The following is a 16180-nucleotide window of genomic DNA, read 5'->3' as shown; positions in this document are numbered from 1 at the left end:
ACGACACTTCCCCACCCGTTTCCCGCCCTTTTTTATCTCCGCGAGTCCTCTCCAGGGCCGCCCCGACTGAGTCTGCCCGGCAACTAGTGACGCTCAGAAAGGACTGCTCCTTCTGATTGGCTGTCCCGCCCAGGCCATTGATGGAAAGGGCGGAGCCTGGGAGCGACAGGGGCCGGGGAGGAGAATAAGGAGGCGGGGCCACGGAGTGGGCGGGGCTAAGGAGCGGGAGGGAGGGGCAGGGAGCAGGAGTGTGGCTAATAAGAAAGCGGGCAGGGGGAGGGAGGGGCTATTGGAAGGACGGGGCCACTGGGAGAGGGAGGAGCTATTGGAATGGAGGGGGAGGGGCTGTTAGGAGGGAAGGAGCTATAGGGAGGGGGAGGGGCTATTGGGAGAGGGAGGGGCAAGGAGCGGAAGGGGCTATAGGGAGGGGGAGGGGCCATTGGAACAGGGATGAGGGGGCAGTTGGAGGGGCTCTGCCCTCCCTTCTGTTCTGTCTCTTCCCCATTCCCCCCCATCTCCCGCCATCACTCCGGTGCAGCCCCTGGGGGGGAGCCAGGCCCAGCCCCATGGGACAGGACCCCGCTGCGGGGTGGGGGTTGGGCAGGTTTGCTTTCCACCCCCCCCCAAGTCACCCCCCTCCCCCGTGCCAGGCCAGGTTTGGGGTGCAGTGCCAGGTCGGAGGGGGCAGCTGGGGGGAGGCAGAGCCCCTGGGCAGGGTGAGGAGGGGGACGCTGGCCTGTAATTTTGGGGCCACCCCCCACCAATTCAGGGCCTAGGTCCCTGCCTGGTTTGTCTGTGGGTGAATCTGGCCTGAGCAGGGGGCGCTGTCCCCGGGCAGTCAGGGCTCCCCATTGCCCCAGGGCGGCGCTAGGGGCTGTGCTTAGGGTTACCATACGTCCGGTTTTTCCCGGACATGTCCGGCTTTTTGGTAATCAAACCCCCGTCCAGGGGGAATTGCCAAAAAGCCAAACATGTCCGGGAAAAATACTGGCCGGGCACGTCCTCCCCTGACCCTTCGGCTCTGTGTAAGAGCTGAGCTGCCCGAGTGCTCCGGCTTCGGGCAGCCCCCTTGCCTCCGGACCCCAGCCGCCGGCCGGGCACTTCCCCTCCCGGGCTCCAGCTGCTCTGCTCCGGCGGTGCAGGGTCCGGAGGCAAGGGGGCTGCCCGAAGCCGGAGCACTCGGTCAGCTCGGCTCTTAAACAGAGCCGAAGAGTCAGGGGAGGAGCAGAGCAGCCGGAGCCCGGGAGGGGAAGTGCCCGGCTGGGGGCACAGGGTCCGGAGGCAAGGGGGCTGCCCGAAGCCCGAGCGCTACCGACTTCACGGTTTGCCGGGCAGCCTCCAGACCCTGCGCCCCCGGCTGGGCACTTCCCCTCCCAGGCTCCAGCTGTGCTGGGGAAGCGCCGGCCAGGGGGCGCAGGGTCAGGGGGCTGCCCGGTAAACCGTGAGGCCGGTAGCGCTCGGGCAGCCCTTTCCGCGTGGCTGGGAGGGAAGAGGGGGAGTTAGGGCGGGGACTTTGGGGAAGGGGCGGAGTTGGGGCGGGGCCGGGGGTGGGAAAGGGGCAGGGCCAAGGCCCCGTGGAGTGTCCTCTTGTTTTATTTTTTAAATATGGTAACCCTAGCTGTGCTGCAGGGGGTGGGGCAGGGGGCAGCAGGGGGCTCTGCCCGGGCAGTCAGGGCTCCCCATTGCCCCAGGGCGGCGCTAGGGGCTGTGCTGCAGGGAGTGGGGTGGGGCGGGGGGCAGCAGGGGGCTCTGCCCGGGCAGTCAGGGCTCCCCATGGCCCCAGGGCGGCGCTAGGGGCTGTGCTGCAGGGGGTGGGGCGGGGGGCAGCAGGGGGCGCTGTCCCCGGGAAGTCAGGGCTCCCCATTGCCCCAGGGCGGCGCTAGGGGCTGTACTGCAGGGGGCGGGGCGGGGGCAGCAGGGGGCTCTCCCCTGGCAGTCAGGGCTCCCCATGGCCCCAGGGCGGCGCTAGGGGCTGTGCTGCAGGGGGCGGGGCGGGGGCAGCAGGGGGCTCTCCCCTGGCAGTCAGGGCTCCCTATGGCCCCAGGGCGGTGCTAGGGGCTGGGCTGCAGGGGGCGGCGGGGGCAGCAGGGGGCTCTCCCCGGGCAGTCAGGGCTCCCCATGGCCCCAGGGCGGCGCTAGGGGCTGGGCTGCAGGGAGTGGGGCAGGGTGGGGGGCAGCAGGGGGCTCTCCCCGGGCAGTCAGGGCTCCCCATTGCCCCAGGGCGGCGCTAGGGGCTGTGCTGCAGGGGGTGGGGTGGGGGGCAGCAGGGGGCTCTCCCCGGGCAGTCAGGGCTCCCCATGGCCCCAGGGCGGCGCTAGGGGCTGTGCTGCAGGGGGCGGGGCGGGGGCAGCAGGGGGCTCTCCCCGGGCAGTCAGGGCTCCCCATGGCGCCAGGGCGGCGCTAGGGGCTGTCCTGGGAGCAGTGGTACCCAGGCTGAAGGAGATGGAGGGGCCGTGTCACACACACTGGGAGTCGGGACAGGCCCTGGTTCTGCTCTTGCTGCCGGGGATCCCCTCCCGCACGGCCTCCGCTCCCCGACTCACTCTGCCCTCATTGGCTCAGGGCTGGCAGCTGCGGGGACAGAGCTGAGCAGACACAGACAAAGGGAGAAGTTGGCAGAGAGGTTTGCGCCCTGGGAGGAACCAAGAGCACATGTGTGCAGCCCTGGGCCCCTCGTCCCGCTGCTCTGACGTCTCCCTGAGCCCGTTTCCCCTGCCGGGATGCTGCTCCCTCTGCTGCTCCTGCCCTGGGCATGGGGGGCTCTGGACGGTAAGTGGGGACCCCCCTCCCTTTTTGCTACTGGGGGGTGTGATGTAATGCCAGGATGGGGCAGCACCACGCTGGGCTAGTGACCCTCGCTGGGGGTGTAGGAGGAGGGGGGAGACGGGTTAGGGGTCAGCAGGGAGTGTTAAGGAGACTGAGACTCATTAATCTCTCTCCCCAACTGCTTTATCCTCCACTTGTTTCCTCTCCCCTCCCCACAGCCTCCCCTCCTGTCCCCACAGAGTCTCTCACTCTCCGGCTGCTCCAAACCATCATCTTCCACAACGCCAGCTCCACGGACATGCAGGGGACGGCCCTGCTGGGCGACCTGGAGACTCACTCCCTGGACTGCAGGACCTGCAAGGTCCGCTTCCTGCAGCCCTGGGCCCAGCAGGGCCTGACCCCAAAGCAGTGGCAGGACCTGGAGAAGTTGATCTATAACAATCTGTCCAACTTCATCCGTATGGTGAACGATCTGGTTAAGCAAGAAGGAGAGGGCTGTGAGTATGGCGCAGTCTGAGGGGGGTCCCTTCCCGCACCCACCAGGGAGCTGAGAACTGACACGCTCCCCACAGCAACTGAGTGTGTCCTGATAGGGTGGATCAGGGGCAAGACAGCCAGTCCCTGGCCCTTAGGCTGAATGGAGCCAGCTTCCCCTAGAGGGGAAAGGCCCCACATCCCATTCTCCATCCACTGAGCCAGTCCCCCACTCTGGGGCCGGATTGTAGCCTGTGCGCCCTAGAGGGGAAAGGCCCCATGTCCCAGCCCCTGACCCTAGGCTCATGGTCTTTCATGTGCCCTACCCAAGGCCTTTGTCGAAGGAGGGGGAAGTGGAAACGAGGGGGGAGGCTGCCCAAGGTGCCACCTGTCCTGCCTGAACCTGAAAACTGAGACATGGGCAGGAAACGCAGAGCTGAGCTAATGCCTCCCCCACCCTCCCAGCCAGCGCTGCCCCAGGGCATGGGACAGAACCCAGCACGGCTCTGCCCAGCGGCTCAGCCCAGGGTCTGCGCTGGGTGTCTCCCTCTTTCTGCCGTCTCCCCCCATTCCGGTGACCCCCTGCCCTTCCTGTTCCAGACCCCTTTGTTACCCAGTTCACCGAGGGCTGCGAGCTCCACCCCAATGGCACTCCCAGGGGATTCTGTGATGCTGGGATGAACGGCGAGGACTTTGTCAGCTTTGACACGGAGAGCGGCAAATGGGTCGCTCGCCAGGGGGATAAACTGACTCTCAAAGCCCAGGAGATTCTTAACTACAACCGGGTTGTGGCCATCACGCTTCAGTTTCTCCTGAGAATGACGTGTGTCAATCTGATCAAGAGCTTTGTCCAGTATGGGAAAGAGTCTCTGGAGAGGCAAGGTGAGGCTGGACACCCCTCCCCGCTTGTGGAGATGCAGCCACCTCTGGGGTGGGGCACAAGGGCTGTTTATCCAGGGCCCCCTTGCCTGGTGTACAAATGCAGCTATATCTGGGGTGCAGCACAGTAGCCATATCATAGCCGCACTGCACAGCAGTTTAGGACAGGAAGTGAAGGGGGTTCCGTCACCACTGGTAACGGCAGGGGGCAGAATTGGGGTCTGGCCAGGACAGCGGGGCCAACGCCTGACCCCGGGGAATGGAGCTGGGCTTGGCTAGTGAGTCCCTGAGGCTCAGACTGAATCGTCCCCTCTCCCCCGCCCCGTCTCTCTCCTCCTGTCTCAGAGCGGCCGGTCGCCGTGGTGTTTGCCCGAGCGCCTCCCTCAGCCGGGACCCCCGCGCCGGTACTGCTGGTTTGCCGGGTCACCGGTTTCTACCCCCGGCCCGTCCGCGTGGCCTGGCTGCAGGACGGGGAGGAGGTGGGGCCGGGCTGGTGGCTGAACTCCAGCGGGATCCTGCCCAACGCGGACCTGACCTACCAGCTGCGCAGCTCCCTGGCCGTGGAGCCGGGTGCCGGGCACAGCTACGCCTGCCGGGTGCAGCACAGCAGCCTGGGGGGCCGGAGCCTGCTGGTCCCCTGGGGTAGGTGCACGTCCCCGGAGGGGGGGTGGGGGGGGTCGTGGTCTCTGAGGGCTTTTCCGGCACATCCTCAGTGAGACAGGGGTGGGTCCAGGCAGCGGGATTGGGGCGGAGGGAGGTCGAGGGTTTCGGCGGGTGTGGGGATGGACCGGGGGAAGCAGGGTGGAGGAACTGAGGGGGACCCGACTGGCATGGGGGGAGCAGGGTAGGGGCTGAGGGGAGCCTGAATGGGACAGGGTAGAGAGAGCTGTGTGGAGTGGGGCAGGGGAGACAATGGGGCTGTGCTGGAGAGGATCGGGGGGTTGGGGAGAGGGAGAGGGTCTGGAGGGGATGAGACAGAGGGGAGCAGGACTGGAATGGGGGGAAGTTGAGGGGGTGGGACAGCAGGGGGAGCGAGGGGAATGGGATGGTGGGGGAGGCTGAAAGAAGAGATTTTGGGTAGGGCAAAAGCTGAGGGCAGTGGGTCGGGGTGGGGTGATCGGGGGAGACTGCGGGGGATGTTGAAGGAACAGGATCAGGGTGAAGGGCTGCAGGCAGTGGGTCGGGGGCGGGGAGAGCAGAAGGGGGCTGCGGGGAAGGCTGATGGAACAGGGCCCACACTCCTGTCCCCGTTCCCAGCACGGCACCCCCTGTTTTACAGAGCAGAGCAGGCCCTGGGGCCCCGGCCTGGTCGTGGGCATCACCCTGGGGGTTGTGGCCGTAGCCGCCATGGCCGTGGTGCTGTGGCGGAGCAGACGCAGGTGAGTCCTCCCCTCTCTGGGGTGGGGGTGGGTCCGTTACACCCCCTAACCCATCCCCTCTGCTCTCTCCTTCCAGGGGCTACCAGGATGTTGGACCAGGGGAGTCCAGGCCCTGAGGGAGCGGCACCGGCCCCAGACCCAGCATGGGGATCGGCCCCTCTCCTGGGGACATGGACCTTGGGGCTGGATCTGTGCTCGGCTCCAGAGCTCAGGGCCCCAAGGGCAGGACTGGATCGGGGCCCTGGGAGATCGGGGCCCGGGGTGGGATTCTCCTCCCTCTGGACGTTGGGGGCACGTTGGACACTTGGGGCACTGTGGGATCGCGGGGGTCCAGGATCCACAGGGAGCCGGCGCTGGCCTGTGCCGTTCAATAAACCCTTCAGGGAGGGGCTGTCCAGTGGACCCCACCGGGGGCTGTAGGAGCCAGGGTCTGGGTGCAGGGGTCAGACACAGCTACGTACACAAAGGGGGTGGGCGTGGGTGGGGGAACCAGGAGGGTCCTGGCAGGGTGTCCAGGCTGAGCTGGGGTGCCTGGGTAGCAAGCGGGTTCCCCGTGGGACATAGGCCCAGCTACCCACACGGAGCCCGGACAACACTCTGGCCCGCGGGGCGCCAGGGAGGCCGCTCCAAGTTTCTGGCTGGGCGGGGCTGACAGCTCCTCGGGGCAGGGACCTTTCAGATCTAGGTGTGAGGGACCCCGTGATGGGGTTTTACCGCTCAGGGATTGAAATCAAGTGGTTCGAGAACAGGCAGGAGCAGACGGCCGGGGTGGTGTCCACGGAGCTGCTCCACAACAGAGACTGGACCTTCCAGATCCTGGTGATGCTGGCGATGACCCCCCGGCGCTGGGACGTCTACACCTGCCAGGTGGAGCACATCAGCCTGCGGGGCCCCCTCACCGTGCACTGGTAAGAGCCTCTGAGTGTGGGGCAACCCCTCAGCCCACAGGGCACCCCTAGCTCTGTGGAGTCCCCTCAGGGGATGGGCCTGGGTCAGATCCCCATCTCCACCCCGGGGGCAGAGAGCGAGGACGTGACAAAGGGAAGGAGAAGCTGGGCTGAGCCCAAACCACCCGTGCTCTTGTTTTCACAGAAGCACAGACTGACTCTCCCAGGGCAAGATGGTGGCTGGGGTCGGGGGCTCCGTGCTGGGGTTGGTCTTCATGGGCCTGGGATTGCTCGTCTGCCTGAGGAATAAGAAAGGTGAATGGCTTCGGGATGGGGCCGGCAGCCCAGGAAATGAGTCCCCAGTGGGGCCATAACCCAGTGGCACTGGAGGGTTTCACTAGAATTTTGATTCACCACAATTTACATTAGCTTCCCCTGCAGGCTCAAATTCAGATTTCTAGTGACCGAGGAACTTCCTGCCCATCTCTCAGCCCAGGTCCAGGAAGTGCGGAGCCAATCCCAGCCCCTGGCTTCCCATACATCTGAGTCAGACCGTTCAAACTCTGAGCTACAGCTGTGGCCTCCTGGCCTCCCCTCCACTTCCCCTCTCCTGGAACGTCAGGTTGTTACAGACACAGCTGAAGTGTTCGCAAATCAGTCAGTTCCTCTCTAGTCATGGAACAAATACACTTCCCCTTTGAAAAATATGGAGACCAAACTCACTTGAGAAACGCACCAGAAACTGATGAACTCTTGACCCTGAATTTTGAGACTTATTTATGCTACCCTCTAACCTGCTTCCCTTTTTGCTAAACGTGAGAAACAACGTGCAATAACTTGCAGGTCAAACCCTGAGTGGATGATGCTGATACCAGAGAAATTCCCCAGACTCTATTGTGTATCCCTGGCTTCCATTTTAATTAAGCAAGAGTCAGGCCCTCATTCGAGTCTGCAGATCCCATAGCACTAAAAAATCAAATTGGCGGGAAAACCAAAGTAGGGGTAAGGTCAGCAGGTCATAACTCTGAGGTAAACACGGCTGCAGGCTAAAATTAGAACGGACCGTTTGGAATGTGGGCCGTGGTCATGCGCAAGAAAGTCCTGACAGGTCGGTATAAAAGTCAGTGTGTCAGCAGACAGCCAAGGGGTAGGTGGAGAGCACGTGGACAGTGAGGAGAAGGAGAGAAAAGCAGAGAGAAGCTTCCCTGAGCGGTCCATGCGTCCGACAGCCGAATGGAGAGCTGACGGAGCAGCAGGAGAGTGTCCTGGTCCCGTCCAGCAGCAGAGGGAGAAGACGCAGAAACCCAAGGAGAACACTGCAGGGGCGAGAGCGAACGCAGGAGAAACAAGCAGCAAGGGAGTCAATTGGCCGTAGCTCCCTCCAAGTCAATGGGGCCAGATCCCTGCTGGGATCAGTCGGCCGTAGCGCTTCTGACTTCCATGGAACGGATTTCCAGAAACTCAGTACCTGGCCCAACTGAGCTCAGTGGAGGTGCGGCCGCTTGACACCGGCTGGGATCTGGCCCGGAGGTTTTCCCTTAGCTTATTTAAAAACAGTTCTATCCAGTCAAACATTTCTGGAGCACAAGAGCTTGTGATAAAATCTTATTTTAATATGTTTTAAATAAAGCATTTTTAATGAAAACTCTCTCCTGGGAAATGTTCTTTCCGTGCAGAAATGGCTTTCAACAGAAAAAATATCTTTGTGAACTATTCTTGTTGACAAAAATGATATGATTTTAAAAAGGAAAATACTTTGGGAACAATGTTTCTCTTTAGCAAAAATATTTTCAGAAAAAAATCATGGTAAATGATGTGTTTTCTTGTGGACAAAAAGTGTGTGTGTGTATTTGCGTATATGTGTGTGTGTGTTTACATCTATATATAATAGCTGACATGCTATGCTCCACCCCAGTGCTAGCTGCATTTATGGAAAATAATTATTTTTCTTGAGAAAAATAATGTTATATATATAAAAATACCTGTCAAGCTTCACCCCATTGGTAGTTCAATTTATGGAACATATTTTCTTTTCTTTGCACTCGGAAATATATATATGTCTTGTGAATGTTTTTCTCCTGAAAAAGGTGAGAAATTGGAAATTTGGGTGGAAAGTAAAATTGTAGCAGGTTAGACCCTCACCCCCTCACCCCGAGCCAGGCCACTCCCATCACTGCCTGGATCACACATGAGGCAGCTCCCCCCTCTCAGAGCGACCAGCTCAGGCTCTCTGCAGACTCAGGCGTGGGTCCCACCCGCCCCTGGCTGGAAAGATTTCTTTGCACCCATGAGGGCTAAAAGCATTTTTGGCACTGCAAACTGAGCGCCTGGAGATCGCCTCCGGCTCACAGGACGGAAACCGTGGTCAGTTATTTGTGCGTCGTATGTGCCCCGGACTCCGACACTTCTGTAGCTGATTGTAACTCACCCCCTCCCCAGCCCCAACTGCTGCCACCTTTGCAAAAGCTGCGGCCGTGCAAGATGCTGAATTTCCTGTTTCTCACCACGGGGCGCAGCAGTGAACGTGAAGACAGAGCCTCGAGCAACTTGGCATGTTTCAGCCCACCACAGAAACTGCAGAAAGTACAAGTAACAAATGGATGCCCTCCTCATGGGTCCCCCCCAAGAAAGATGGGCTGTGCACAGACCTGAACTGAAGGATGGCAAAGGGTCTGGACTCCTGGGTTCTCTCCCAGCTCTGGGAGGGGAGTGGGGACTAGTGGGTTAGAGTCAGGGGGGCTGGGAGTCTTTTTCTGCTAGACCACACTTAACCAGACCTAAGATAGAACCCAGGAGTCCTGACACCCAGCCCTCCCCCCAGCTCCACCTCTCCTCACTCTCTCCCCACAGCTGCAGATAGATTCACAAGCACCCCTTGTCAAATTTAACACCCAAAGCAGGTCGTGAAACGACCAGGGTCAGTGGACAAAACAACACCCCAAGAAAGCCCCTCAACACAATCGCCCCGTCTGCCCCTCCACTCTCAGACCCCTTCCTGGGAGCCCACCTACCACTGGACACCTTCACTCTGAGTCGCTAGGCGCCATCCCTTCTGCGCCCACCCCTATCCACAACCAGGCTGTCATCTGAGGCCTAGGGTTGCCAATCTTCCACCATTGTCCTGGAGTCTCCAGCAATTCAGGGTTAATCTTTAATTAAGGGTTATGTCATGGGATGGAATCTCCAGGAATACGTCCAACCAAAATTGGCCACCCGAGCTGGGGGTGATTGGCGCGGCAGTGGGTGGGAGCGATGGCACGTTGGCATGTCTCAGCCAGCGGAGATAAGTCATCCAAGAAAATATGACTTCCCGGAGGTAAAGGGAGATGGGGGGCGGCTCCGGGGGCGGTGACTGAAATGCAGCTGCTGACGGGGAAGATTTTACCCACCCGCAGCCACACGTACAATTTGGCGGGGTCGTTTTGGACGGAAAATGACTCCAAATTACCCCAAATCCCCATCACAACTACCTGCAACCTGACAGCTCCTCCGAATATCGCTAGCCAGCAGTGTGGTGTAGCTGTTGGCCAACCATTCAAGGTTGTGGCGCTAAGGACAATGTCTGGTTAGAAATGTCTCGTGACAGAGCCGATGAAAAAGACATGGAAAGTTGACAGGGCCGGATCGCCGACCCAGGGTGGGAATTCACGCCCGTCAGCCCCCCTGGTTTGAGAGCAGAGCAGGGATTTGTGGCCCAGGGTAGGACGCAGCCCTGGCCGGGGAGCTGCTCCTGGGGACCACCACCAAGCCAGGATGCTCCAGGAGATGCCAGCTGCTGCTGTGCTGCCCCCTGCGCCAGGCAGCCGGGCGGGGCATCAGACCAGATGCCCCAGCTCTAAACACCCCAACTGCCCCAGTCTAAGTAAGGGGAATCCTCCTCAGTCACACGCAGTACAGGGGATAGGAGACACAGATGAATGCGGCTGATTCTAGGGAGCAGTTGGATTCACGCACACACACACACACACGCACACACCAGCCAGTCCCTAACACAGTGAATAGCACATGCTCAAACACACACACACACACACACACACATACCCATCCGGCCCTCATCCCCGGCCTCTCGCTGCAGCCATCTCAGAAGTGCTGACCACAAAACTTTCCACCGCCCCCTGGGGCTGACACTTGCGGAGGATGCTGAAGCTGAGCTGAGGTGGCCGCACGGAGCCGCCCAGAGAGCGGGGACCATGGAGCAGCTGCCAGCCCTGAGCCCCGTCCTCTGCATCCTCTTCTTCATCCCCACCTGGACAGCAGGTACTAATTTAATGTGTTCATCCAGCCACCTACCCCATCTCTAGATCCATCTCTGTCCTTCTGTCCATCTGCCCCACCCCTAGATCCATCTCTGTCTGTCCTTCTGTCCATCTGCCCCATCCCTAGATCCATCTCTGTCTGTCCTTCTGTCCATCTGCCCCATCCCTAGATCCATCTCTGTCTGTCCTTCTGTCCATCTGCCCCAAGCCTAGATCCATCTCTTTCTGTCCTTCTGTCCATCTGCCCCAAGCCTAGATCCATCTCTGTCAGTCCACCTGTAGGCCAGAGGGCTAACCTGCTGGCTTGCTTTATTATGTTCTGCCTTTATTTATTGGTTTGCTTTGGTATATTTGCCTTGTATGTTTGCACTGGATTATGTTATTATGTTTGGCTGTAACGGGTCCTACAGGCCTGTATCCTGTATGTTTAGCTTCAGCAAGTGAGCATCTGTACGGTTAAGGGGGCTGGTGAACTTAGGCTCAGATATATGGCCTAACCGATACCCTTTTAGATTTTGGGGAACTAGACATGTTTATCTAAGAAACTTGGGACTCCACACGGGACACCACAGGAATGTGGAAGTAACGACCGGAAACCAGATTGGGAAAGAAATAACAGGTTTGAGAATGAGGCAATTGGCATTAACATGTGTGACTACACTAGGCTATAGAATAAGTGCACCCCAGTATGATGTGGGTGAGGAAGTTAGATTTGGGCACAGAAGGTTGGGTACTAGCATGAATATTCAAGATATTGCTGAGATCCTATAGGAGGGCAACCCGCCATGTGCAGGCAGCTTCGTCTTCTTCAGCTTTTGAGTTTCTCCACTGTCTATTGTCAACTTCGCTCCTCAGCATCTGACCCTTCAGCTCTAATATTCACCCTCAGTCTCGAGCATCGTCGGACCCATTTGGCAGGCCAGGGACAGGCTGGTCCGTTGTCTCTTACCACCAGGTGCCCCTGTGAGGGTGCTAATCTAGGAAGCTTTGGTAAAGGCTGATGAGACAGGTCCCCCCAGAGCTGTGTTATTCCCTTGTGGAGCTTTGGTAGCGTTTTCACTTATTTTAATAAGTCTCTATGGCTGCAATTTCTCCTCAGCCTGCGTGTCCTTGTCATCCACCTCGAAGGTCCTTACAAGATATTGAACTCACGGCATTTAATTCTGGGTGGCCTCATTCTGGGACAAGAACCTCGTTATCTTCTGGTCAGATCAATTGGCGAGTCTACAATAATATACCATCCTCTAAAATCAGGCAACAATCTACCCCATCCCTAGATGCTTCTCTATATGTCCATCTACCCCATCCTTTGATCCACCCCCATCTGTTCTTCCATCTATCTACCCCATTCCTAGATCCATTTCTATCTGTCCCTCCAGCCATCTTCCACCCCTAGATTCATCTCTATCTGTCCATCCAACCATTCATCCCTCCCCCTAGATCCTTCTTATCTATATTTCTATCTATGTACCCATCCACCGCACCCCTAAATTAATATCTATCCATCCATACTCCATCCCTGGGCATCTGTATCTAGCTAGCTACCATCCACTCAAAGTCCTGTCTATCTATAGACAGAGAGCTAGGGATGGATAGATAGCAATGGATCTAGGGGTGGAGGATCGGTGCATGTATGGATGGATAGATCGGGGATATGTCATTTCAGGTTAACGAGATGTATTCTGTTTCCGTAAAACTGAAGCATTTCATTTCAATTTTGACTCTTTTTTAAATAATATAACAACAAATAAATTTGGAAATTGAAAAATCAAACCATTCCCTTTCAACCCTATCAAAACGCTTTTTCGTGCCGTCCACCCCATTGCTAAACAAGTTGTCGTCATCTCAATGAAACGGCATTTTCCAAGGGACAAACGTTCCATCGGGAAACATTTCCACCCTGTAGCTTGGAGCACAAATTGTATAAAGTCGAGGCATGTGTTTGCGGTGTACTTAAAAGTGTTCAACTGACAAGCTGCCACTTTAATTTGTAAGCGGGTCTCCTGGGCCTGCCTGCAGCCGAGGGGTCTCCATGTGATCAGAGTCAGTCTGCAGAGACCCAGCCTAAACTAATGTGGGGTGAGTTGTTCCTCTCTGCCTTAGGGAGCAGCCTCTTTTCTTTAGTAGTGTGACTTGCAGTCCTCCTGCAAGAACATAAGAACGGCCATACTGGGTCAGACCAATGGTCCATCTAGCCCAGTATCCTGTCTTCCGACAGTGGCCGGTGCCAGATGCTTCAGAGAGAATGAACAGAACAGGGCAATCATCAAGTGATCCATCCCCTGTCGTCCAGTCCCTGCTTCTGCCAGTCAGAGATTTAGAGACACCCAGAGCATGGGGTTCCATCCCTGACCATCTTGGCCATTGATGGATCTATCCTCCAGGAACTTATCTAATTCCTTTTTGGCCTTCACAACATCCCCTGGCAGTGAGTTTCACAGGTTGACTGTGTGTTGTGTGAAGAAGTACTTCTTTTTGATTGTTTTAAACCTGCTGCCTGTTAATTTCATCGGGTGACCCCTGGTTCTTGTGTTATGTGAAGTGGTAGTTAATACTTCCCTAGTCATTTTCTCCACACCATTCTTTATAGAGCTCTATCATATTCCCCCATTTACTCATCTCTTTTCTAAGCTGATCAGTCCCAGTGTTTTAGTCTCTCCTCATATGGAAGCTGTTCCATGCCCCTAATCATTTTTGTTGCCTTTTTCCCTACCTTTTCCAATTCTAATGTATCTTTTTTTGAGATGGGGTGACCAGAACGGCACGTACTATTCAAGGTGTGGGCGTACCCTGGATTTATTTAGTGGCATTATCATATTTTCCATTTTATTATCTGTTCCTTTCCTAATGGTTCCTACCATCCTGTTTGATTTTTGTCTGCCGCTGCACATTGAGCGGATGTTTTCAAAGAACTATCCATGATCTCTTTGAGATGTAACAGCTAAGTTAGACCCCATCATTTTATATGTGTAGTTGGGATTATGTTTCCCAGTGGGCCTGACTTTGCATTTAGTACCTTTGAGTTTCATCTGCCATTTTGTCACCCAGTCTAGTGAGATCCCTTTGCAACTCTGCACAGTCTGCCTTGGACGTAACTGTCCTGAGTGATTTTACGGCTAACGTCTCTGTGAGCATCTGCCGTGCACATAGCAGTGCTGATGTGGGGTATCTGTTGGAGGGGGAAGTGAAAGTCCTGTGCAATGTGTTATCGACAGTGTTGTGAGCAGTAGCAAGGTGGACAGGAACACACAATTTTTTCCAGCTAAGCTTCTTATCTCCGTGCTGCTAAGGTTTCGGGCGGCTGGGGCGTGTCTCGATACCATTCGTCGTAGTTTTCCTTTGTTGCTATAATGTTTATTGCCCTGGTTCACGAAGGTCTCACAGTCCTTCAGAGCCCCGCTGTCCTCCGAGCGTCCCCTGGCGAGACCGTGACACTCAACTGCTCCTTCGAGAACAGACAGGGCAGCATGGCCAGAGCGACCTGGACAAGAGCGCCTGGAGTCGTGCTGGATTCTGCCCATCCCTTCTACAACGGGCGGCTCAATGTGTCCCACCTGGATCTGCTCCAGAAAGGGGAGGCCATGCTGACCCTGTCGGAGCTGGAGCAGCGGGACTCTGGTCTCTACCAGTGTCAGATCAGCATCCACCAGGGAGAGAGCGGGACAGGAGCAGGCACCGAGCTGCAGGTGATGGGGAGAAACCAGAGTGACACAGGTGAGGTGGGGAATGGGGGCACGGGGCCTTCCCCCTCTCTGGCCGCAGGGCAGGGGACTGGCTGGCTCAAGGGGCTGAGAATCCCCTAACAGTCCTCTCCATCGTCCAGGTGAAGAACCTGCTCCCGCAGGGAGCTGCTCCTGGGAGCTCCTGTACCAGGTCGCCATCGCCCTGGGGCTCCTTCTATTCCTTGGCCTGGCGGCCACCCTCCTCCTGAAGAGACGCCAAGGTACCGAACCGGAGCCTTCCCCCCGCTAACCTCCTGGCCCCATGGGCCAGGGCCCTTGCTACTGAACACACCCGAGCGGCCGTCTGTCCGCTGTGGTCCATGCTGGGCTGTCTGTCCATATATCCACGCCCCCACCCCGTCCTTTCTTCGCCCTCCTTCTCCCCCCCGTCCCTAGATCTTGGCAGCTTCCCTCTTCACCCCAGACTCTCTCTCTCACTCCTCTGTTTTAACGTTCCTTTCTTCTCCCTTCTTGTGCAGCGCCGCCCCACTCGCAGCCTCGCCGACAGCAGCTGAAGGTGAGACAATGCAGGTTGGGCCTTGTTCCAGACAGTGCTTGGGTCTGGTCTCCGAATGCCAATAAAGACTGGTACAATACAGTGAGGGGAGAGAACCCAGGAGTCCTGGCTGCCAGACCCTACTAGACCCCACTCCCCTCCCAGAGCTGGGAAGAGAACCCAGGAGTCCTGGCTCCCAGCCCCCAGCTCTACCCCACTAGACCCCACTCCCCTCCCAGAGCTCGGAAAGAACCCCGGAGTCCTGGCTCCCAATCCCTCCAATCTGGGGTAACACTGTGGGATTTGCTCCCTGGGAGCGGCCTAGATTGGCCAGAATTAAAAGACCAGATCTGGGGTGACGGCGTCCTCACTGTCTGTCTGTCCAACACAGGGCCAGGGCAGCCGGGAGGCCGTGGAGAGCGAGAGCCTGCACTACGCAGAGATTACAGTCCAGACCCCAGGAGGCAGGGAACACACGTCCAACCACGCCCAGCGACGCTGAGTCCCTCCGCACCCAGCACTACCTGAGTCCCTCACACTCAGCGCCACGCAGCCACGAGGAAATTCCCCACAGGAGGAGACGCTCACAGGGTTTGAGGGACAGCAGAAGAAATCTATCGGCATGAAGGTCCATGTGAACCCCAACAAAACCCAGCTCGCCCTCTCTACGGCAAGGAATAATCTACTAGGGCATGGTCTTATCCTCAGGAAATGCCTTCTCCGGGGACGCCTGAAGTATAACTATATCATGTCTCAATCCGTTATTTCCCTGTCCTCTCTGGAGTGATTGCAACGCCTCCCTATGGAGCATGACCAGGTGGGGGTAATTAACGCAGTGTCTGGTCCCTCTTTCTAACTGAGCTCCAAGAGAAACGCTAGCCCACCTCAGCATCGTGTGGGCGGTGGAATCGGTCTGAGTGACCAACGTGACAGCTCCAGCAGGCTGGAGTTGCTCAAAGAAAGTTTTTTGTTTGTTTGTTTGTTTTTTAATTAAATCATTTCTTTGTGTGAAAAATTGTCTGTTTTCAGACTTTTTTGAAAAAATGTGTTGGGTAAAAACTTTTCCTTTTCTCCATCACTTCTCTCTTCTCTTCAGTCCCCTAGTGATGTTCCAAAATCTTACCACCATTTTTTAAAATTTGCTTTTCAGAAAATCAACCTTTTTCCCCCATGAAAAAAATGTTATTTTCCTAAAAAATTGATATTTTGTTTTAGAACATTATTTTTTTCCCCAATGAAAATGTGTCATTTTATCCCTGAAAATTGGGACACTTCCCCACCCCGCAAAAAAAACCAACAATATTTTTTTCATTAAAATTTA

At 57.1% G+C, this 16180-nt stretch overlaps 2 protein-coding genes across 2 annotated transcripts; both read left to right on the top strand.

Annotated features, from left to right (window-relative positions):
- Window positions 1-2287: 2287 nt before the first annotated feature.
- On the top strand, window positions 2288-6202 carry LOC101939622 (antigen-presenting glycoprotein CD1d-like). The gene is made up of 6 exons (XM_065563087.1): window positions 2288-2769; window positions 2985-3263; window positions 3841-4122; window positions 4465-4761; window positions 5399-5498; window positions 5575-6202. The coding sequence occupies exons 1-6, from the start codon at window positions 2721-2723 to the stop codon at window positions 5612-5614; spliced, it is 1047 nt and encodes a 348-aa protein (XP_065419159.1). The 5' UTR covers window positions 2288-2720; the 3' UTR covers window positions 5615-6202.
- A 4304-nt stretch (window positions 6203-10506) lies between these two features.
- On the top strand, window positions 10507-15970 carry LOC122173276 (natural cytotoxicity triggering receptor 3-like). Its single transcript, XM_065563088.1, has 5 exons — window positions 10507-10642; window positions 14017-14355; window positions 14465-14584; window positions 14843-14880; window positions 15251-15970. The coding sequence occupies exons 1-5, from the start codon at window positions 10576-10578 to the stop codon at window positions 15359-15361; spliced, it is 675 nt and encodes a 224-aa protein (XP_065419160.1). The 5' UTR covers window positions 10507-10575; the 3' UTR covers window positions 15362-15970.
- Window positions 15971-16180: the final 210 nt, after the last annotated feature.

Source organism: Chrysemys picta, chromosome 12, assembly GCF_011386835.1.
Source record: "Chrysemys picta bellii isolate R12L10 chromosome 12, ASM1138683v2, whole genome shotgun sequence".
NCBI lineage: Eukaryota > Metazoa > Chordata > Testudines > Emydidae > Chrysemys > Chrysemys picta.
This window is presented reverse-complemented; position numbering and strand designations above follow the sequence as displayed.

What these genes read in the sequence shown, in the direction of transcription:
- LOC101939622 (XM_065563087.1), top strand. Translation starts at nt 2,721, where the DNA reads ATGCTGCTCCCTCTGCTGCTCCTGCCCTGGGCATGGGGGGCTCTGGAC. An exon ending in TAAGCAAGAAGGAGAGGGCT is followed by an intron (nt 3,264 to 3,840) that starts GTGAGTATGGCG and finishes TTCCTGTTCCAG; the next exon opens with ACCCCTTTGTTACCCAGTTC. An exon ending in CTGTGGCGGAGCAGACGCAG is followed by an intron (nt 5,499 to 5,574) that starts GTGAGTCCTCCC and finishes CTCTCCTTCCAG; the next exon opens with GGGCTACCAGGATGTTGGAC.
- LOC122173276 (XM_065563088.1), top strand. Translation starts at nt 10,576, where the DNA reads ATGGAGCAGCTGCCAGCCCTGAGCCCCGTCCTCTGCATCCTCTTCTTC. An exon ending in CATCCCCACCTGGACAGCAG is followed by an intron (nt 10,643 to 14,016) that starts GTACTAATTTAA and finishes TGGTTCACGAAG; the next exon opens with GTCTCACAGTCCTTCAGAGC. An exon ending in GAGAAACCAGAGTGACACAG is followed by an intron (nt 14,356 to 14,464) that starts GTGAGGTGGGGA and finishes TCCATCGTCCAG; the next exon opens with GTGAAGAACCTGCTCCCGCA.